We start from the raw sequence: 22,996 nt of genomic DNA, 5'->3' as shown, positions 1-22,996 counted from the left end.
GGAAAAAAAATTGCCCTATAACTCCCCTAAAAAAAGATAAGACTTATTCTTGTTTTGAGAGCAGAACAAATCAAAATATGTTTTTTTTATTTCATTTCACTTTTCGAAAAAGACAAATTTCAGCCATGAGTTACATGGCTCTTGACTGGACAAGGTAATATATTCATCTGAGTTAATAACGTAAATTGACCACCGGAAAGAGTTTAAAAGCTAACGTTTCGAGCGTTAGTCCTTTGTCAATCGCTCTGACGAAGGGCTAATGCTCAAAACATAGACTCTTTACGGTAGCCAATTTACGTTATCAACTCAGTTGATAAAACTAAATTACCCTGTTATACCCTCCCATCGACGCGGCAGCACCACAGTTTCTTTAGAAACTTACCCCTTTTATTAATTTACTCAGCTATCGACTTTTGCACTTACTTGAAAAAGCTGATTAAACTAAACGAAGTAAACAAACTAGGATAGTCCTAAAGAAATTTATTAGTTGGAGGTTATTATTTACTCGAAAACTGGGTAGATAATGGATGAAGTGTTACATTTCGGCTTCTGTCCGACTGTCTGATAAAATTGATTGAAATATTTTTTGTGGTAATAGTGCGCCGCTCAGGTAAAACCACAATCGATGTTAGCGTAACAGCCTTCAGAACGAAGGTAAACATTAACAATGAAGGTAAAACTTTACAATGAGACAACTAAAAGTAAAAACATTCAAGCTACAAAAAGCGCGGGAAAACGCAGGTGAACAAGGCAAGATTGGTTGTAGCTTGATTCTGATTGGTATATGTTGAAAGGGCCGCGTGAGCCTTCTGAGCTTAGTAAGGCAAGCTTGATGCAATCTCGGATTACATTAAACAACCCAAGTGAAAATTTATCACAAATGCGAGACGGTCTTCCGTATCTAGGGTTAATTGCACCGTGCCGCGATTTTATTGACAAATTATTCCTAATTCCACTTCTAGGGTGCCCTTCTCTTGGGCTCACTTTCTCCATCGAAACTACACTTTTGAGATATTTTTCACCACCAATAACAGCTTTTTTCACGACGAATTTTCTCTCGTAAAGAGAAAGTCCTCGATATTATATTGCTGGCCAGTAGAGAACTGGTAACTTGAGAAGCTTTTTCTGCAGTATTTACATTATGAGTGATTTTAGTGCCTTAAAGCAGTCTATAAGTACATAACTCCAAGCGTAACATAACAGAGTATTTAAGATGCGCCTAAATTAAAAAGAAAATAATATATGGAAGAGAAAAGATGAGGTTAACCTTTAAAGTCTTATGTTGAACCATCACCAACCTTAACTCTTTACACCCCAACATTAGTTTGCATATTCTTCCTATTGTTCTCTATACACTTACTAACGCGCTGACAAGGAGAATTTGTTGAACAATCAAGGGCTTCTTTGGCTGCTGATCATTTCCTTTATTCTCGTGACCCTAATGTGTGATTCGGGGGTCTTATTGTGAGGAGAAATTAGACTTTAGTCACTCTTAGGTTTTAAAGGGTTAAGGCATATTTCCAAAAGGAATCGGAAATGATCAGACGCGTTTTGACATTTTTTGAGAGAAAACAACTGGAGCAATTTTTTGAGTGGGTAGATACCTAGAAACTGATCGCTTAAGACTGGATCAGAAAAACTTAGTATGTTGTAGCGGGCTAAACTCATTAAACAAAATATTGTACGTGAATCTAAACACATTACCAGTTACCCTTAAAGTTTGACATAGATTTCTGACAACTTTCGTTCTGATAAGTTAATGATGACTCAGACATATAATTTCCAGGCAGATGATTTTAGCTTCGTCCTTCTCTCGTAAAATGTAGAGCTCGTATATTTTTTTTTAATCAGAAAACTTGATCAATCATTACAGGAATTAAATGGGTGGAGGCATAGCCGAGGCTCAAACTACATAACAAATACCAAAGCCTAATAACACAAGTTATAATGTTCATTATAATGATAAATCCTCCCCAAGATTAAATCATATCGTTATTGCACGTAGGTTCAAATTCTGGTTACATAGCTTCAATTTCTCTTATAATGTAATTGAATGTTCAGGATGCCTACATATATACAGGCATTCAGGATGGATCTGCAGCAAATTGCGACGGGTCTTCTGATCTCTTCTCATACATCTTAGCCTTTTGATTTCTGAACTTAGTTACCTGGCATTGAATACATGCACAGAAGTCCATTTGCACTGATGAGTTCATCTGCAGAACGCTCTCCTGACAAAGCTTCTTTCTGACCTCTCGAACTTAGACTAGGATAAGTAAATCTTGGGCCTGCACCATTTGGTTTCAGAATTCCAGTACGCTCTTCTCTCTCTTCTCCTTGCTCATTTGACAGTTCATGCGTCGGGTGTAAAGAAGGACAAGTGGTAAGTCGGTTGTCAGTAGTTAAGCCAGCACTCATGGAGCCAGCTGTAACTGGCACTACTCCAAACACGGCATGAGACTTAACTTGACACGAGCAGTAATTGTGCGCCCGTGGAAGAGGCCAACGTCGCTCAGCGTTATTATAGGTATAAAATGCGCACACATCAGGACGCTCCTCGCAGCGTATCGGTCGAATATTGCTTTCTCTCTTGCGCCATTTGGATCGACGATTTTGAAACCAAACCTAAAATTAAAGAAATATGTTTTTCGTCTTGTCACCAGCGTGGGACAAAGAAAAACTCTGAGTACCCATGAGGAATCGAACCTCAGACCTTCGGATAGCCTGCAGTACAGGCGTCTTGTTAGTGCGAGCTAACACTAAAAGCTCGCGATCGTTTGTTCCACCGGCGATTTTTGATTTGTAGTTAGAGTGGACGGTGAGAGTGGGGGGCGGGGAAGGGGAGAAATCTTCACTTCCCTACCCCCATCCATCTCCTTATTTTTGACCGTCGACCGCCCCCTTGGTATAAATTTTTCCTCTCCCCAGCCTTCCGCTGCCGCTGAGAGGTCTATTAAGAAGTTCATTTGACAAAATTGTAGATGACGGAAATCCTAGCTTCAGCTTTTAGCGAGCGGCTACTCAAATAAAGATTGACTTAGAATGTCAAAGTTGAGCGAATGACGTAAAGCAGCTGAAAATGAACGTATTTATTCTTCATCACGAGAGATACTGGAACCTGGTAATTAGCGGTGGCATTAGAAAGCATTCTTCTAAAAACATCGAGAAAAATGTATAACTAGAAGAATTAACAATAATATATTGGAAATTTAAATGTTTGAATAACAAGGTCTGACCTGTACACACGCCTCACTGACTCCCAGTTCCGCGGCTAGCGCCTCACGAATTGTTACTCCGGGATACTTATTCCACTGAAACACCGACTGCATCCTCTCCAGTTGCTGTACTGTGAAGGCTGTTCGCTTGCGGCGTAATCCTTTTCTGTCCTGTTTTGGCCCCGGTGCCTTCCTTCCTACAGTTCCTGATTGCCTTAAACTTCCCTCATCTGTTAAGAGAATTTATTCATTTGTCCGTTTGTTAATAATTGGGCGGCTGTGTTACAGAGCTAGGAGTCTCTGACTCTGTAAACAGTCAGGTAGCCGATACAAATTTTTCAGTTGGTTCATCAAAACTAATGTTTGTTTTTTCAAAAGAGTGTTGAAAGATGATTGTCCAGATCACTGTACAGCTAATATATGAGGGGGAGGCGGGGGAGAGAAAGAAGGACCAATCAGGAAGTGGCCCAAACTCACAATTTAAAAACAACGTCTTTCAGTATATCAGATTCAGTTCACAACTTGTGAATGGTACATGACGCCAGTTTCCCAACGGCTACCAATCTCATTTTAGAAAAGAGGAGGGCGGGTTCCACGAAGGTTACAAAAGAGAAGGCGCTATGGAACCAAGTGATTTACCAGATAGATGGATTTTTCACGAAGCACACAGTTATTTTCCATACTATGAGTTTTTTCAAATAACACAAAATACGAGTATAGAGTTCATGATGCGTTAAAGCACAAAAAGAATTAAAGTTGCGCAGTCCAGTTCACAAAATGCATCAACAAAACATTTTTTACAGCCCATCAAGCAGAGCGAATCAAAGGAAAGGCGTGGAAATTAAGATAATCCCACGATATGTTCTGTTACGTCCAAGGTCTGACATACTTTCGCTATAGTGTATCAAGACAGTGTGATCTCGTAGTAATGTTAAAATCGGATACAGTGAACATCATCCAATTTATGGTTAATTACTTTGGTTCAACTCTCAGTGGGACATCAAGTCTTTGATGACTGATAATTGGTAATTTTCTTCGTAAACAACGTATCAGCCAGAGATCAGCCTTTACTGAAGTAAGATTGGCTTTCCTTTTCGCTCAGTGTGTTTACATTTTACAGAAACGGCTACACTTGCGACGAATTAATCTCAGCTTAAAGGAGGGAAGAAAATAAAGCAGACAGAGCATACTTGGTGGTCAACCTCGTGGTCTGCGGGGAAAAGTGAGCTCGTTGTTAAGTCGATGAAACCACCTGAATCAAAAACTCACCTACTCCATGGTCCACCTGTTCTCGTTTTATGCTCACGTTCTGATCCATTATGCTCTCATCCAAGGGAAACTTCTCCTTATACGAGCTCTCTTTAAGCGTTCATGAAGTTCGTCTTACTCTGCCGTGCAATCAAAGAGAGGGTCATTTTCTCAAAGAAGGCCGCTTCTCAATTCCGGAAGTTACGTAAGCTGTCGCAGAGTTTGTTACAACCAAAAATAACACTTCTCTGACATCACCGAGAGAAATTTCTCGGGCATGATTCAAAATATTTTGAAGCAAAAAGAGATAACTTGATTTTAATTTTATGGTAAAGTGGCCAAGACAGAACCAAAGTTTTAGGATGTCTTGTGTAGAAGATTACTTTCCTACTTGCGTGACAGGACGAATTTGTCACTTTCGTGACAAAAATATTCCATAATGTTCTTGATCGTACCTGGCACTAGTGACAGTTGTTCGTTGGGTCCTCTTTCCTGAAGAGTCTACGTTGCAGCTTTGCTAGAGACGTGTTCTCAACGCTAGACGTAACAATATTCAAGGTTAGTAAAAATTTTACTTATTTTATTTAAAGAAAAAGCCGATTCATCAGCCCTCATGTGATATCCACATGACTTCTCAGTATGTTATGCGAGCTATAGTATGTCACTTTTTGAACATAAACAGAATTTATTTGTTACTAAAACGAAAGGGAAAGAACGATCATTCAATTTTAACCGATAGATCTCCGCCTATAAAAAACGTTCGTTTCGATCAGTGAGAAGATAATTTGGAGTACTTTGATATTCAGAGACGAGAATCAAAATCGAGGAGGACAAATTAAAGAAATTTCTTCTGTGCGCATAATGAAAAATAAATAAATAAATAGAAAAAAAAAGAATCGGTTCATAGGATTTGCCCGTTACCTAGGCACTACCCTCTTATGACATTGTCGTACCCGAGACCGTTCAAAATTTTACAATTCCTTCTCAAGCTATCGCTCAATCAGGGCTCTTTCTTATAACTAGTGCATGTACTTTCCACTTAACTCGAGATAGCCTGCTCCGAGGACACATAGAGGCTACTTAAAGGATGGCTCAATTGGGCATTTATACATAACATCTTCCAAAATTGTCGTAAAATTTAACGATGTCTCTCTTAGTTTTCCAGTATCAGGAGTGTTATCTCTTTTTCCCACTTTCGCCAGAAAATTGATAAATACTGAATTTTTGAAAAAAAAAAAACCCAGCCATAAGGTCACACAAGGGTTTGACAGAGCGCACTGTCCAATCGATGTTGTAATAGATAAGAACTTCTCTCTGGCTTCAAACATCTTGATCGAAGGTTTCCTTGAAGATAGCAGAGGGAATATTAAAGATTAAACTGTATCTGATTGTATGTGCTTATTTCCCTCATGGTTTCATCACCGATCTGACGTCTCGTGGGGCATATTTTGGTAGAGAAAGACATAAAGAGACTAACTCCGCTCGGGTGTCTTCTATTGCCTGTGTAAGATTTAGAAACTTCAAGAGGCTATCAAAGAGCGAACGGTGAGCTGTTTAATTAGCACGTGTCTCTCATTTTTCCCCATGTTTTAATCTTAGCCATGAACATGGAAAACCCTGGCGTGCAGACAAGCGCACAAGTCGCGAAATTAGCATGGTCATACGTGTATCTCGAATTAATTTGTCCTCATCAACAATGTTGTTAGGGATATTGAGACTGTGTGACTCGCAAGTTTAACTTTTTACACTGATTCTTGCTTGGAAGACGGATGAAAATCGTGTCATGTATTTAAAAACTGTTTTGTTTTTCATATTTTTTTTAAACCGAACTAACGAAACGAATGACATTTTTGTAATATAATCTGCAAATGTTAATTTCTTCACATCTCTATTTACACACTTCTCTCCAGAACTTTGTGATAAGAGAAAGTTTTAAAATATTCTCCTACCCATACAACGCGTGTTGCAATTTCTTGAAACGTATGAGATGCACATTGTCAATAGCTTATGTATAAGGATGAACGGGAGCTTTCCTATAGGGTATTTAGAGTTATTTTTGGAAGTGACATCCTTACATATGACTTGGTGTTTGCCCTTATTTACCGAAAACCAAACAATGACGTCGTTACTTTTGTTTTCAAGTATGGACAAGTTCCTGTTCAACAACTACAGGAAACACAATCCGCACATATTTTGGTCATTAAAAAAAAACGATATTTGGCCGCCTTGATAATTCATGTCCTAAAAGAGAGGAAGTCATCTGGAATGATACGAATGAAAAGTTATCCGACTTTTAACTGATGTGTTGTGACTGAACCTGATAAAATCTTGAATATTCTTCAATATGAGTAAAGGCGGTTAGACTTCAGGTTGGTCTTCGACAGTTGTGATTGCTGGGGTTTTACAGTGCAAACGGTACGAAGTATTTGTTCACGATAAGCGATGATTCGAGTTCATCGAATATTTTATGAGAACTTAAGACACCTGGGCTAAGCCTTTCCATATCTATTACATTATACGTCATTGGAACACATATAAGATATACATACATTACCGCTTATGTGCTATTCCTAAGACGTTCCTGATAGAAACGAAATGTGATGCGCTTGAGACTACATTAGAAATATATGAAAACTGGAATACCCTTTCACTTTTACAGAGCCATTAACAATGGAGATTCACGATGTGATGCTTCTCTTCATAGCTGCTGTCTTGACAACAGCCACAGGTATGCACGCATATTTTTTATGTGACTTTATTCTGCGTTATGTAATCAAACGACTACAATATATAAATCACTGCTCGACCACAAAATACTCGACGCGAATGTAAGATCCACTATCAAACCGTCTTTCCCAAGGGTTTGACCTTATTTTACGGGTCTTCGCGGGGCTAAGTCGCTGAAGAGGTGATTGCTACCTTCAGTCTTCGAAGAGGGGTCGATCTTTCTAATATGTGCTCAGTCAACGGACCGAATGTGTTTTTAGCTTCCAATAAAATATTTATGCGAGCCGTCTAACCTGGCAAGAAAATCGAATGACTTAAAATCATGTGCTTATTTGGAAATTTTTGGAATTAATTGTAACACAAATGTTGTTGCTGGATTGGCGATCAAACACAAACAAAATAAAAAATGTTTAGGCCATGTTATGGTTGAGTAGGCTGCTGATTATATGATGTTGGCATGAATGAAAGCTGATATTTAGTCTAATTGCAGTTGTACTAAAAATAACTGTTTAAGCTGAAGCTTCCTTTGTACTAAACACAAGTGACACTGTTGTATGCTTTCTTCACATTTTCAGTCGTGAAAGATAATTAGGCAAGCTTTAAACAAGCGCCGCCAAAGGTGGCATTTTGCTTTCATTTTTTTGACTTTTGACCCAGTAAATAGAAAATGGATGAACACTCATGTAATCTACTGACAACCTTCAGAGCTGTAAGTTTTACCAGACTTATCTGCGCGAAGGGAGAAAATTTTGCCTCCGATTTCTCGCTTCTTTTCGGGATTTTTAACGTTTGATCTAAGCCTTTGCAGCTCTGTTTGCGACGGAAGAAACTGTTAAACATTTTTTGAGCTGGGACGAATTTCTCGCCATAAATAGAAGACAGTAAAGGGACACCTTATTGCTGCCTTGCCTATCGTAACCGCTTTTCCAAGAATTTTACTTTGAATCAGTAGTACGTCGGCTTTACTTCGGTGGAGCAAATACCTTAGCCGCGTTATTTCGCTAACGAAAAAAATTTTAATGCTGGAGTAACGAATCTTAAAATGTTTTTTCAGGTTTCAAATTCGTCCAGCTCTCAACTCTCAGCGGGCAGGAGTAAAAATAAATTTAAAAATTTTAAATTTTTTCTAGCCATAATTTTAGGGCTTCGTTTTCCGGTTGTAAACTGAGCTGACCTGTACAAAGAATGCTATGTTTTTTCTATCACTCTCTTTTTTTCAAAAAGTTACATTTATTGTCTCACGATAAAACGTCAGATGACTTTTTCAAATTTAAGCACGAGCAATTAACACCCTATATCTCAGTCAGCATGCATACATCTTTACATCTTTAAGGTGAAGAGAAGGAGAGAATCGTCGAATAGGGCTAGGAGTAAGGGGTCACGTGAAGATGTAACAAAAAATTCTCATAACAGATCTTCAAGAAATGTGCATAGAATAAGGCTGTACATATTGGGACCCGGCGAAGGTTGAAGGGAGGATATACTGGAAGGAATATCTTTCATTTGCTATTTAACTCGTCAACAATAAATATATCATCAAGTTGTAAATAAGTTTAAACTTGATCATTATTACTGTTTCTTTGTCACTCATGTACAAAACTGTTTGATTGCAGCCAGCACAATGCCATTTAGAGATCAGTGTTTGTATTGGCACAACTACTTCCGCACACTTCATCAGGTAAATGCACTTAATTCCCTGCGCATGTTCAACATACTCGCCTCAAAGATGCGTTTGTCGTTCCTTTTTTAAGCCCCAAAAGTATAAACGAAAATTTCCCGAACCATTATGTACCATCATTCTCATAGTCCCTCACTGCCTGTGACTTAAGCGGACCAGTTACGAGACATCTCTCGACCTCTCCATAGACTTCATTTTCATCTCAAAGGCGCATTCAAGGAGGTTTGTAAGGGGGGAGGGGGGTTGTGGGGGGAAGCGCGGAGGAGTTTTAAGCTCCAGGTCCTTGATCGAAAATTTCTACAAAAGTGACAACCTACAATGATAAAAATATAACTTTTCAACGCCCATTACCAGTCAGGGCCACTCTTCTGGACAGTCTCAGGGCCCTCTAGTTCATTTTCAGAGATAAAATAATTGGCAAAATTCCCCAGTCTGAAATATATTTTGTGTCAGCCATATCCATAAAACAGTCTCATTAATTTGAGGCTCATGCACCACGCATTTTTTTCAAGTGGCCTATGCTTGTTTCTACAGGCTCCTCCTGTCACGTGGTCAATGGAACTTCAAAAGGAGGCGGAAGATTGGGTAAAGTATCTGGCAGAAAACGACAAATTTCAGCACAGTACCAAGAATCCTGGGAATTTGTACTTGGCAAGTGACAGACCCAAGGAGTATTGCAGTGACGCTGTTCAGTGGTTTCACTGGGAGGAGAAAGATTATAACTATAGCAATCCTAAATACTACAAGGCAGCCGGACATTTTACACAGGTAGGCTCTGGGGCAGAGATATACAAGTGGAAATACAGATGTATCGGTTGCTTCATATTTGGGGTGGTACAGTTAAGTCGAAGTAAAGATATATACGATATGGAAGTTGTAAAGTGCGTTAAAAGAATTGTGCACAAGCCTTCTTTGGAAAATAGGTATTTATTTGAGTCATAGCTTAGAAACTTTCTTATGTTGAATCAGGTTTGCTTTCCTTTCAACAGTTTCATTTCAGTGATCTGTGGTTCTAATTTAACAAGCTTTTATCCAAGGAAAAGGGGTTTTGTGCAATGGAAATCATAACCTTAACAGAATCACCTCAGGGAACGGGGAGGGGGGAATAATCATACGTACTATTCAAATCAACAACATTCGCCCGTGAACAGGTGTTTAAACGGGATTTTTGTTCCAAGATAAAACTATGTATAGCCGCTGCTCGCATCAGTTTCCCGCTAAAAACGATTGTTACTTAACAGCAATATCCATTTATGAGTACACTTCTTTTTTTGTCTTTGTTTGCGATTTCTCAGGTGATATGGAAAAACTCAAGACAAATTGGGGCTGCTTGGGCAATTCGTAGGGACAAAAGGCTTGTTATATCGATCAAGTACAAACCTGGCGGTAATGTCGTTAACTATTTTGGTAAAAATGTTCTTCCACCAACCGCTGCTCTCTTGGGACCAGAATGGACGCGAGTTCCACCGAAGTTTACTAGGTGTCCGAGTTTGATTACTACAACTGCTGGCACTAAGAAAGTGGGAACTAAGGAAGAGGGCATTAAGGAAGAGGGCACTATGTCGGACATATTCGCCGCATCAGAGAGGACTGTGTCAAATATTGTGAACTTTACCGGTTCTCTTGTTCTTGCAATGTTAATTTCTTAATATTCTTTATACTTTGTAACCCCCCGCAAGTTACGTTATCAACTCAGTTGATGATACTAAACTACCCTATAACTTGCAAATAGGTCCTGACACAAGATTTATTGTCTTATACTGAGGTGAATAATAATGATATATTGTGGATAAACACGAGTTGAACACTATTCAATAGAACCACTTAGAAAGGAGATAAACGATTACAATTGTTTCATACGACGATCACGGCGCGCACAATATTTAAGGTGCTGTGCTTGCAATCACTGCGTCGGAATATTATCAGCCGTCTGTCCCTACGTAGAATATGAGGGGAATCTTAAAAAGTTAGTTTGCTTAGACAGAAAAAAAAACAAAAAATGAGAATAATAAGCAAAAACGAAATGAGGAGGGTTAAGAATGTTAAGAATAAAGAGAAATTAGCGCGGATTGAAAATGAAAAACTTGAGAACTTTGCTTCATACATTCACAAACAGCGAGGCAGCGTCTTTAAAAGAATGTTCATGTTGACTAATTTCCTGTCATGCATGGTAATGTACAAATCAAACACGACATAAAAAGATACTCTGTTCCAATGTAAGGAACGCTAATAATGTTTTCAAATCTCCTTTACATGTAAGTATTTAAAAAATATTTTAAATGGATCAATAAATTTTCATTGATGAATATAATTTATGTGATTGATGAGAGAAACTTAAATTAAGTGTTCGATGTGACCAGCTCTTCCACTTCCGGGGTGTCGATTTCCCTTTCCCAAAATTTCAAGGCTTTCGTACATCCCACGCACTCATTCTCCTACGCTTTCCTCTCCATTCTTCAAAGTATTACGTTACCAATGTAATATGTATGGTTCTGAAAATTAATAGGGTTACTTATTTCGCTTGTAACTGAATACATGTTAGTCTGATTTTCTGCTTAGTACCGGCAGCTTATCACATCCATTTGAATATATTCCGCTTTAACAATAAGCCAGCAGTCATAGTAATGTTCTAGCGAAGTCATCGTAAAGTTGTTTGACTTTGTGTAAATAACAGCAAGCTACACCATACACATCAGGTTTAAAAAAAAAGCACAGGACTAGTTAACACCCACTAACTGTCTTTGTCATTTGGATAGGGCGCGGTGAGTGTAGTAAATTTGAGAGTTTCAATGTGGTTTAACCTTCAGCTGTTCACTGAAAAAGGATCTTTGCGATCTATTATCGTCCATACGAGTGCTAAGCTCGGCTTAAAGTGTTTTGGTAATTAGGGAGGAGTTGGACTGACTCAGCCGGATATTTGAGACGTGAATAGTGGTAAGAGGTCGAGGGTATTTTTTTTTATGGTGCGTGCTGAAAATGTTTTTTTTCTTTCTCATTGATTGACTGAGTAACGTCAACGATCGTTACAAGCTATTGTATTCGCTCTTTGATTACTGTTTGCGTCTTGAATAGACCTGCCCTATCGCGTCTATGATATAAAATTATTTTAAAAAACATCTGAATTGAATCCTTTATTTGCCGGCTATATCTCTTTAATATGCCAGGTATCATTAGACCGCAAAAAGTCTTCGGCTTCTTTTTCTTTTTTCAGAACTTCCTATGGCAGGTAAGATCTATCAGTGACAATGTTCTTCGTAGTCAAGAGTTATGAGCGAATCTGGGTCCAAATTGTTGGAAAGTCTTTGAAAACAATTACGCAACATAATTTGCCGAACACGCCATTTTATGTTTCGAATACTTTTCGCGGATTGTATAATTACTGCTGCATCGTTCGGACTGATAAAACTTTACTAACAGTCTCGATCCTATTAGAGCTTTATAAGTTTCCTGGCTGAACAGATCAATATCTACACTGAAAACAATGTCATATACATCTTACGATTTGTGCTTTCCCCAAGTAGTTTGACAACGACTGGGTGGCGGAAACGTGGAAAAATGAGCTTCTTGTATTTCTTCTTCGTATCGGATAGCTTGACTTCTCTCTCTCTCTCTCTCTCTCTCTCTGTTTTAGAGTTCTGTATTTGGTTCTATGTACAGATTGTTCTTGTGGCTCGACTCATTGTTAGTCCGAGATTTATTCCTGTTTTCCTTTTATTCTACGCCGATCCAATTCCCTCAATAATGTCAAGAATGTTAAGCTTTTTGTTCATTGACACATTTCATAACTAAGATAAGGGGGGGCATGGCTTCCTTTATTGCTTTTTGGGAGTATTAATTTTGTTGTTTATGAGAATTGTGACTAAAGAGATAAAATCTTTGCATGAAATGTTGAGACATCTGCGCCAGTCATACATGGTTTTAAGGTGTCCGGCAGTGACATTGAGTTATTTTAGGAGTCTTCCTCCAAAAGTTATCTCACTGTTCTGTCAAAACGCTTAACCTAAAAGGCCACGCGCATATATCAAACTGAGATAATAAGCCACTCCCGGCTTTTCTTTAGCGAAGTCTAGTGTGTGAAGTGCTAACAAGGGCTATCAGTCTGCTGATATGATAGAATCTAATTGCCCTTTCCAAACCTTCGTTCATTTTTCTAAGACGGTTTCACAGATTAGTTTCTAAGAATATCTAAGCTGCAGCTTTAATTTTTAGGGGAGAACTTGCAAAGGCAAGTTCATATATTTTCTACAACAGGAACAGAGTACAATGTTGATACAGTCAACAAAGTCTCGCCAGTACATTTCAACGTTCAATTACTGTAATCTGAATGTAGTATTTCCCATGGGGTTGGACGCGGTTCTTAAGAGTATAGTATTATACAGTGTATGCATGCTTATCTTAGTCGTAAGGACAAGTTTCAACTCTCTATATTCTACTCTAAGACTGGATTGTTGTGCCCGGGCTTCACCCTTTGTTCAAACGCAAGGAGGCATGCTCGAGTTACTTATTTGTAGCGTTATTTGTGATTCAACTTAGAAAAAGTCGGGATCGTTAGGTATTATCTTTTTTGAGGAGCACTTTCTACTTTCGAGCATTTTAAGACTTAAAATAACCCAAGGAAAGACCCATAAAGCCAGAGGGGTGTTAGGTGTTTTCGTCTTATTGTAGTGTCCAACAAAATACCCCCTGGCGGCATATTTTCGGTCACATGTTACTGTTAATATATAACCTTTTCAACAAGTCTGCTTGAAACGTAATGAGATGTGCATACAAGAATCGAACCTGTGGTGACATCTCGTTCGGTATTGTTTCTGTTGTAGCTGTTGCCATTTCACTCGGACGTTTCAGTCGTCGTTCAGTCGCACAACCAAGAAACCAATGAAGATATCACAGCTTATAGTTGTGGTGATTCCGTTTACAGGCTTCTTGAATTTGTGCTCAGGTATTTATTTTTCCTTTACGTTCCTCGTGTATGTGTGTACCTTGTGTCTGCTTAAAATATATGATATGAGTGCATGTACAATACTATCTGAAGAGGGACAAAAAATCTATTTAGAAAGCGGTAAGGAAGAAGTTAACCTAGGCAACTGGATATCTGTAAGAATAAAAATAATCAATCGTGACAGAATATCCAGTTCAAACTAAATGGAATCATGCCGGCGATAGAGAATAATTTGCATAAGTAGAAAAACAGAGATCTTGCATAATTGGAGTAATCTAACTGCTCCAGCTGCGTTGGATGTCTCTAAAATTTGCCGCGATAAAAACCGCGATACTTCGATGAAGCTTTATTTAAAAAAAAACGGTCAGGTCTTCGGTCTCGTAATCCGAAGAGCGAAACTATAGCTGAGAAATAATTTGTTAAATAGCCTTTCCTTTTATATGTATTCCTCTTAAGCATATTATATTGATCACTCTTAATCGCTGGTCATCGATTGCATTGATAAACACTCAAGGAGAGATGACCAGCGGATGAAGGAGCAAATTACTGTGGGTGAATAACTTAGCGCAATCACACGCGCGCATCAAGAAAAGAATACAACGAAATTAAACGGTCTTTCTATTTTCAACTATAGAGGTTCGCTTCATTGATTTTCATTGTGTTGCCAACACTCAGGAGAGTTCAATATATAGAGACCGCTAGTTCCGGTATTTTTAAAGTCGGTTTTATGTCTGCAAAGCATCGTGGGTATTCACATCTATTTTCTCTAAACCTGACTGCCCTGTCGCTTATGAAAGAACTTTATAAGCTACGCTTGATATAAATTGTCTCAAGGGTGCTCTCCATTTTAAAGTGCTTGTCTTTAAACATTATGCTTTGTCTTCGAGTCGTGTGTGCTTTCTTTCTTCGATGAGATACAAATGATCGATATTATGCTAGTTTTAAAGCAATTTGTGTAAACAGTGGTGCCCTCAAAGTCATCACTTTTTCATAAAAAGTTCATTTTACTTGCTAATAATATCTCTTTTCTCATTTCGTAACTCTAAATTAAGAAATAAATCCCATCGAAGATTTTTCCCTCAGGCATGTTTGACCTCCGGAAAGTGAATAAGACTCGTATGACACCTAGACTAAACTTGAGGACACTTTAAGTAGATAAGTGTGGCTGGGTGACATATTTCGGCCTTAACATTGCTTTAATTTGAATGCATTTTTTGTGCTAGTATGTCAAAAATGCATTAAAAAAGTTGCTTTTGGCAAGCAAGTAAGTAGACTTAACACTTTTTTTTTAACTTTTCATGAATGTTACGCGCTGAAAATTAATGAAAAGCCTAATTGGCTCAGACTTATTTAGGAGGATTTGCTCCATGTGCGGGTATATGCTTACTAAGACCTTAAAGTGATCCTGATAAGCCTATGTGAAACAATTTGTATGCGGCGTAAAGATGAAATTCTGAATGACGAGGAAGGGGACCCCTTTCTAATAAACTTCTCAAGATCAGACCGGTCTGACTGATTTGTTGAGCTACTAGCTGTAGACAGATCTTAAAGTTGAGCTCAATGCTCAGTGGAGTCCTGCGGATTCATGTTATAACTTAATGGTGTCCTTGGTAACAGTTGTTTTGATAATTACTGTCAATAACGTTAAAGCATTAGATCAACGAATCAAAACGAGGAGAAAAATATTAAGTTGCAGGCCTCATCCTGTACTATTCAACCCAGCGAGACGAACACGACGCAGAGCAGGCAAATATATTCGTCTTAGTACATGTGTCATGCATTTTGTGGAAGGAGTTTACGAAATTGTCTTCGAATTCTGTTGTGACCCTAGCGATGCTCTCTTAGAACAAGCTACTTGCTAAAGGAACGAAATTTCACTGAGTTTCCGGTCCTCAAGTTCGAGGTAAAATCTGTTTTCATATACGTAGTTGATTTCTATTCTCAGATAATTTTTTTCCTACTCGGTGTTCTTACAAGTAAATTTACTCATGAAAACAATTTTGGGATTTTTCCTTGATTAGACGTGATAAAAGTGGGTTATAACAGAGTTATAGTAAACATATTCCTTTCAACCAAGTACTTGACCTCTCGCTGACTGAACTTATAGTGAAACAAAAAAATCAAGACTGTGAATCAATTCATCGAAAAAAAGCAAGGTTTCGTAATGAAAGATCACAAAACTTAATGCATCAGAAATCGGTAAAGAAAACTGAAATGGAAAGTGTGATGATTCGGTTTCCTACATTCCAGAACCTCAGGAATCGACAAGTGGTATAATCCAGTATAGACCACAAGATCGGTTTGAGCCAATTTTCTGTCAAAGTATGTCATCATTTACCGATGGACGTACGTCACTGAGACCTGAATCAAGTTTGGATAAAAGCTACAACAACTAGAACTTGATACGTTCAAACTTGAATCGAGAGCGCGAGGGAAAGAGCTGTTAGATTTATTGCATATATATATATTGACCCAAAGGAGTGGTCTGTGCGACTCAATATGCTGAGTGAAGCCATGCAAATTATTTTCTTGGTGACCTCCTTGGCTGCCATTCTGCCAATAGCAACAGGTATGTGTGTGTTAAATCTTGTGTATTTTCGTTATTTTTTACGCAATCTGACAGTAAATGACTGATTTGTCTACGACTTATAAAAAAATCTTTCTGGAGTCCTGATTATTCCGAGTTGCAGTTTTGTTTTATTGGTCAGTCAAGTTTATCCAAACTGACCAAATAATCCAAGATTGGAAACGAAATATAGCGGAAGTGTAATCATGAATTTCCTGCATCAAATGAAGCATCGCTTGCGATGTGTAACTGCTCATGCAACTTCGTGAAATCCTTAAATATGCAACGAAGGAAGCTCGAAAGCAATGCTGCTTGACAATCGCTTTTTCAATCTTTTCTACAGATATATTATTTCTAGACCTCAAACCTTTCATGACAAGTTATAAATAAGCTTTGAAGGCGGTAGACCTCTGATTGTGCAATGGATAAAATATACATATTACACGAGCATTGTATTTTCCTTCTTCGCCTCGCCCAGTTGAAAGAGTGACGCCCAACTTGCCTCTGTGTATATGATTTCTACATTTTAAATACCGTGACTTATCTCGTGGATAATAAAAGAAAGGGCCGGATGATTCCTTTGGAAAGAGTTTGCGATTGTGTTTATACTTCGCACCGTTTCCTTAATGAATGGAATCGGAAACCAAACAAATACTGAGCTGATTTGAAACTGGCTTTTCCTTCAAAATACGCTGAGATGATTCTTGACAGTCAACTTTATTGAGACAAGAAGTTCAGTTCTTCAACGCGTGTAAGACTTAGCGTACACACAGACTCACAAACGATAGGCAAATAATGTGCTTTTGCTTAACCTGGTTGACTGTGTCTGTTGATTTTATTGTTATGTTTACTTCTTATTGCCGAGGAACGTTTTTTTGTCACGCTTTCACCTTAATTTGAAAGATCTTATTCGCAGACCAAATCAGTTCCAGCAGTAGGGGCAAATTGAAAGTTATGACTTGGACCGCTATCGGTTCTCTAATTTCGTGAGGTGGTGTTTGTTTTGTTCATTTTAAATAACTTAAGTCTTCGTGTACTTTAGTTCGAAGAGGTTAAAAAAATAGAAATAAGGATATTGACCGAGAGTGACACACTTAGTTGTTTGAATTCTTCTTTCTGTAAATTAATAAAATTATTTTATCTTATGAACCTTACAGTGGCTACTATGTAACATAATGGGGTTAAAACGTATCTTACCAAGAAAGTGAACCAATTAGAAACAAAGCTTATCGTAACTTTTCAACACTCAGGCGTTCTTCGCCCTTTTTATCGTTAACTCTTTCAAGTTTTGTTTTCCAACTCGCTTTCACCATTGTCTTCTATGTTTTGACTAGCGGGTGAGGGAATTTCTTTGTTATCAAGTTGGTGTTCTCTGAGATTAAAAGACTTAAGTTAACTTAAGTTGTCACGTGAAGATTAAGAACAATAGTCCAGATTTTTGAGACAAGTGATTCATTAAATTTCAATAAGGACGCTTCCGCTCTGTGTTTTTTTTAATAATTTTTATAAATTCATAACAATCATGATTGCAGGAGCAATGACGTTTAAAGAGCAGTGTATTTATTGGCACAACTATTTTCGGACACTTCATCAGGTAAGAAAAGAAACAGAGGCAACTGGATTGACATGTATGACATTTAGTATAATTATTTCTGATTGCAGTCAATTAATATGCAATCAGACATTGGACCCTCGTAATCACTGCTTCAAAATTTGATCATGCAGGTGTTCATAGCAGTTTTCGAATGGCAGCTTCATCGCTGCTTACAAAACAATAGAACTCGAATATATGGTGCGTCGAACAGCTCGGCTAAGTCACCAAAGTAAATGACGTGAAACAAAAGATTCGAGGGTAAATGATCATTGCACACAGCATAACTCAAAAGCTACTCCCTCAAGTTTTATCACACTAAGAAATGCTTATTTAAGTGTAACGTTTGGACTCTTTTTTTAAGGTTCCAAATGTCACGTGGTCGATGAGTCTACAAAAAGAAGCGGAAGACTGGGTAAAGTATCTGGCAGAAAACAACAAATTTCATCACAGTGCCAAGAATCCCGGGAATTTGTACTTGGCAAGTGACATACCCAAGGAGTATTGCAGTGACGCTGTTCAGTGGTTCCACTGGGAGGAGAAGTTTTATAATTATAGCAATCCTAAATACTACAAGGCAGCTGGACATTTCACACAGGTGATTCAAGAGTTGGGGACAAATTGAGTTAAAAAAGCTCTAATGTTGTTGTTGTTGTTTTACGATAAAAGCTTCATAAACGTCGTACCCTAAAGACTTTGAATGGTCGAGGAAAGCTTTTTGTATAACTTGAATTAAATTTTTTTGTGTGCAATCCTTCTTTAGAACCTCTTGTTTTATCCAATAGAAAACTAGCTCCTTATAATTTGTAGTGTTTGCACGCGTGTCTAAGCTGGAAAGTAAGAAAAAAGTCAGTTTTTTTTTTTGTAAGACACCCGGCGGATTGACAGAAAGCGCCCTTCTGCCCGTTTTACAAAAAAAATTGTTAAATTGAAATGAAGTTATGATGATAACAAAAAGGAATTCGCACTATTCGGTTTACTCTTTGTCTGTATAGGGATAGAACAGTATTGTTGACAGCACACCTGAGAACTGTTGTTTGGTTATCATAGTCAACAAGTGTGGCCAGGAGTCCATAATAACGGGCTCCTAGTATGGAACATTATTCATGCCTTATATCATGTTTGTCACATCTCAGGTGATTTGGATGAACTCGAAAGAAATCGGTGCTGCTTGGGCCATTCGAAATGACAGTAGACTTGTTATATCGATCAAGTATAGAACAGGTGGTAATGTCGTTGGCTACTTTCGTAAAAATGTCAAACCACCAACCGCCGCTCTTCTACCCAACTGGCCGTATGCTCCTCCTAGATTTTCCAGATGTCCAATCAGAACTACTACCATCCCACCAACTACTACACCCATCCCTACTAAGCCTGATACAGGAGGTAAAATATAAAGAATAGTCTCCATTTAGTGCAAAATTATGCAAGGATATATGTCTGGGGACATTATCTGTTCCGAGATGCGAAAACTGTGACCTTCGAGGAACAGGTAATGTCCAAGGACAAATATACGTGCATATTTTCGCGCGAACTTGAGACTATTACGTTCATTATCCTTCAAATATTTTGCAACGCGCGTTACAAAATTTTTACAAATAGCCTCCTATTTCCTGTGTGGGATGTTTTTTTTTTTAGTGTTCTCTGGTATGATTTTGGAACAAACAAAAATTTCCCTTCTTTTGTAGCAACCACTAAACGCTCTATCATTTTGAGTTAAGCTCTAAACGAAGACTTATTGATTGGGTGATATCTTCTGTGAGATATTCGGTCACGTGATGCGTTTAGACCAATCGTGCGCGAGAAATAATATATGATGGATCATAAATAATTATTATTCATAGCACGAGTATAACAGGCGCAGTTATGTATCTTTACATAAGTAGGATTATTCTAAAACTTAGGGGAGTCAATTTTGTAGAAAGTGGCTCCTTTCCCGTCTTATCAATAAAGGGCAAAATTACTGAGCGCTGATTGGTTGAGAGAGAGGGCATTTTTTCTTAATCGAGGGCATTTTTAGTAATCAAGAGAGGGCATGATTACCTGTTAATGATTGGCTAATCCGTTGCATTGCTAATCCGTTGCTTCCCAGATAAAAATAGACTGCGCGCGTGATTTTCCTTCGTATAAATTTTGCCCTTTATTGATAAACAAGTAATCCCATGAGACCTCGTACTATTAAGGATTAATTGCACTTGAGTTTTCAAAATTTTCCAAATTGCCAATTGCCAATTGGAAAATTTTGAAAACTCTCGTGCAATTAATCCTTAATAGTACTTGGCCTCATGTGATTACCTATACTAATCAATCCCACAGTTCACTTCCACTGACTTTTCACCTCATTAAGTGTTCATGACAGTCGAGCCCTTGATGCCTTACGCTCCATTTACGCATGCGATGTTCTTTTATTTTTTGACTCAGTTAACGCAACACGCATTCATTTCAGTATAGGAAATGTGGCTGTCTCTTTACAGAAGCGTGCACAATTAACTTCATGTTAAAGGAGACCTCAGAGTGACTTTCGAGTGGTGAACCCGTCTGATCATTATGTTCTCTTCTATTCCAGGTACATGGCCATTCAGAGATCAGTGCCTTTACTGGCACAACTACTTCCGGACCCTTCATGAGGTAAATAGACGTTTTGTTAAAGCGAATTTTCCAGGAAGAACGCAGTTAATAACATAAGGACTAAAAACAATAAGAAACACGTTTGATCACTGTTATGTTGTAGTTTTACCGTACCTAAAAAACGACACCAATTCGAAGTTATTTTCTGTAATCCACTCAGAAGAAATAGCGCGTCATTATATTTATCTTAACGGCATAAATATAGTAAGATAGATTTTGTTAACACCCGACTACAACGGGTTCTTAAATTTTGCCAATTTGTGTTTCAAATGTCTAAGGTTCCTTTCGTCACTTGGTCGCTGAGCCTTAAAAAAGAGGCGGAAAACTGGGTTAAGTATCTAGCAGACAACAACAAGCTTGAATTCAAGAATAATTCTGGGAACTTGTACTTGTCAACGGAAAAACCAAGAGAGTACTGTAGTCAAGCTATATGGTGGTTCCATGGCCAAGAGAGATATTACGATTACAAAAATCCTCGTTACATCAAAGCAGCACGAAACTTTACGCAGGTGAGTCAAAAATAAAAAAGTTCAGCGGGCTTTGAATTGCATTTTTGTGATCCACACGCCTCCCTTTCCATGAAAAATAACGTTACTCTATAGAATATCGATAGTAAGTAGTTCAGCAGTCCACATTGTGTGTCGTAAAATTGTTTATAGCCTAAATAGTGCACTCCTAACTCTTCTTTATCTGAATTTTAGCTTATTTGGAAAAGCACGAAACAAATTGGCGCCGCCTGGAAAATCCGTAAGGACGGAAAGCTTATTGTGGCCGTCATGTACGACTCCGAGGGTGGGAACGACAAAGGTAATTTTGAAGACAACGTTTTCCCTCCCTTTGCGGAAACTTTGGGCCCAGATTGGTTGCGGACCCCTCCTGAATCTTCGAGGTGTCCAAGAGAAAACATTGTGACACGTCCCACTAATGAGTCCATCATTTCAACAAGACCTCATGTGAGAGCAGCAGCGGAAAGACCTTGCATTAGCTTGGACCTCTTCATTACATTTGTCATACTTGCAACCTATTTCTGGTAAACGGAAACTAATTCATTTGAATATTTGAAACGTTTACTGATTGCCCTTTGAGACTTCAGTGTCTTCCAAGCACGAATCGCACTCTATCGTACGATACGGTTCTCCAAGTTTTGTGGTAGAGCAGTTCGTTTTTCGTAGAAGAGTACAAGCAGATTCAATATGCTGATTCCTGACTTGGAAATAGCGAGCTTTCTATTGTAAATATTTGATAATTTCCGATGAATATTTAGTTAACACTAAGTTATTTATTGAAAATTACACTGCATGTGAGAAGGACGAATGCGAGTAATAATATTGATGATGATTAGCCTCGGTGCAGGCATCTCCCATTTTCCCCTATCATAAATGATTTCGTAAAGTAATTTTTACAACGTTATAATTAAAGCTATTAATATTTATTTGCGTTACACTACTCGATATACGGTAAAAAGGATTAATTTACCAGAGCTAGAGTAAGGTTTCGTAACGAAACACTTTTGCATGAATCTGTATTAACGGATGACATAAGGACAATTATAAAAACTGGTCGGGGAGGTGGGGGTTTGTCCGTCCATTATTCCTTAAAATGAATTTCAATTAATTCATGAGAAGAGCAAAATTATCAAAAAATCACAGTTTCGGAATACCACTGATGGTTAACCCTTCAACTCTTAAGATGTAATTGTCAATTCTCCCCTGTAGCTGCTCCACATTTCCTTGTAAATTAGTTACGAGAATTTGGTGTTAAAATCAAGATAACAACTATTACCTGAAAAGTTTAAATATTCTCATTACATGTGTACTGGATTATGTATGGATATTATTGGGAGAAGTTACATGTTAATTACCTCTGGAAGTTAAAGGGTTGACGAAGTAACACGTTTTCAGTCAAAGCACAATCAGGTATGTTTTTCTTCAGCCGAATGTACATAAATATATAACGACTGTCGGATGATGGGAGGATGATATCGAACAACTAATATATGTACAAGTATGAAGTAATGCACAGAAATGATATGATAACGAACATTGATGATTACTTCAACCTACTTTGTAAATTATGTTAAAAACTCAAGCAATGAAATTAAAACTGTTTAAGTGTCTAAAGTATGACGTGTGTGGGACTATGATTCTTACAACCACTCCATATATGCCTCTTTTGTACAGACAGCTGAGAATGTTTGTTTAGTCTCAAAGCGTATGCACCCCTCTTTGTCTACTACGTGCATTGTGTGCATGTCATGTTTGGATGTGGAACAAACTGAGATAGCTGCTTTCCCTTCTCCTTCTTCTACTTTACTACTAACTTCTTTCTAGATACCGATGTCTAAAAGTGTTGTAGAACATCTTAAGCGTGCAAGAAACTATAGCGTATCAGACTCAGTTGTTGA

At 38.1% G+C, this 22,996-nt stretch overlaps 2 protein-coding genes across 2 annotated transcripts; one reads left to right on the top strand and one right to left on the bottom strand.

The window, feature by feature from the left end:
- Positions 1–105: 105 nt before the first annotated feature.
- LOC131788862 (pituitary homeobox 2-like) lies at positions 106–5,058 on the bottom strand. The gene is made up of 4 exons (XM_059105958.2): positions 4,919–5,058; positions 4,485–4,603; positions 3,237–3,445; positions 106–2,625 (listed from the first exon to the last, which is right to left on the bottom strand). Exons 2-4 carry the CDS (start codon positions 4,531–4,533, stop codon positions 2,161–2,163), a joined length of 723 nt encoding a protein of 240 aa, XP_058961941.2. The 5' UTR covers positions 4,534–4,603; positions 4,919–5,058; the 3' UTR covers positions 106–2,160.
- Positions 5,059–5,871: 813 nt separating this feature from the next.
- On the top strand, positions 5,872–22,703 carry LOC131788865 (uncharacterized). The gene is made up of 11 exons (XM_066162058.1): positions 5,872–6,008; positions 7,123–7,191; positions 8,804–8,868; positions 9,403–9,636; positions 10,164–10,407; positions 17,906–17,967; positions 18,329–18,562; positions 19,101–19,350; positions 20,531–20,592; positions 20,871–21,101; positions 21,294–22,703. The coding sequence occupies exons 2-11, from the start codon at positions 7,134–7,136 to the stop codon at positions 21,624–21,626; spliced, it is 1,773 nt and encodes a 590-aa protein (XP_066018155.1). The 5' UTR covers positions 5,872–6,008; positions 7,123–7,133; the 3' UTR covers positions 21,627–22,703.
- Positions 22,704–22,996: the final 293 nt, after the last annotated feature.

The sequence above is a fragment of the Pocillopora verrucosa genome, chromosome 1 (genome assembly GCF_036669915.1).
Source record: "Pocillopora verrucosa isolate sample1 chromosome 1, ASM3666991v2, whole genome shotgun sequence".
NCBI lineage: Eukaryota > Metazoa > Cnidaria > Anthozoa > Scleractinia > Pocilloporidae > Pocillopora > Pocillopora verrucosa.
The sequence above is the reverse complement of the archived record's forward strand: the minus strand, read 5'-3'. Positions and strand labels throughout refer to the sequence as shown.

Coding starts and splice junctions, on each gene's coding strand:
- LOC131788865 (XM_066162058.1), top strand. CDS start 7,134: ATGGAGATTCACGATGTGATGCTTCTCTTCATAGCTGCTGTCTTGACA. Junction 17,968..18,328: donor ATTTTCGGACACTTCATCAG/GTAAGAAAAGAA, acceptor TCTTTTTTTAAG/GTTCCAAATGTCACGTGGTC. Junction 20,593..20,870: donor ACTTCCGGACCCTTCATGAG/GTAAATAGACGT, acceptor CAAATGTCTAAG/GTTCCTTTCGTCACTTGGTC.
- LOC131788862 (XM_059105958.2), bottom strand. CDS start 4,533: ATGGATCAGAACGTGAGCATAAAACGAGAACAGGTGGACCATGGAGTA. Junction 3,446..4,484: donor ACAGGTGGACCATGGAGTAG/GTGAGTTTTTGA, acceptor TTCTCTTAACAG/ATGAGGGAAGTTTAAGGCAA. Junction 2,626..3,236: donor TCAGTGAGGCGTGTGTACAG/GTCAGACCTTGT, acceptor CTTTAATTTTAG/GTTTGGTTTCAAAATCGTCG.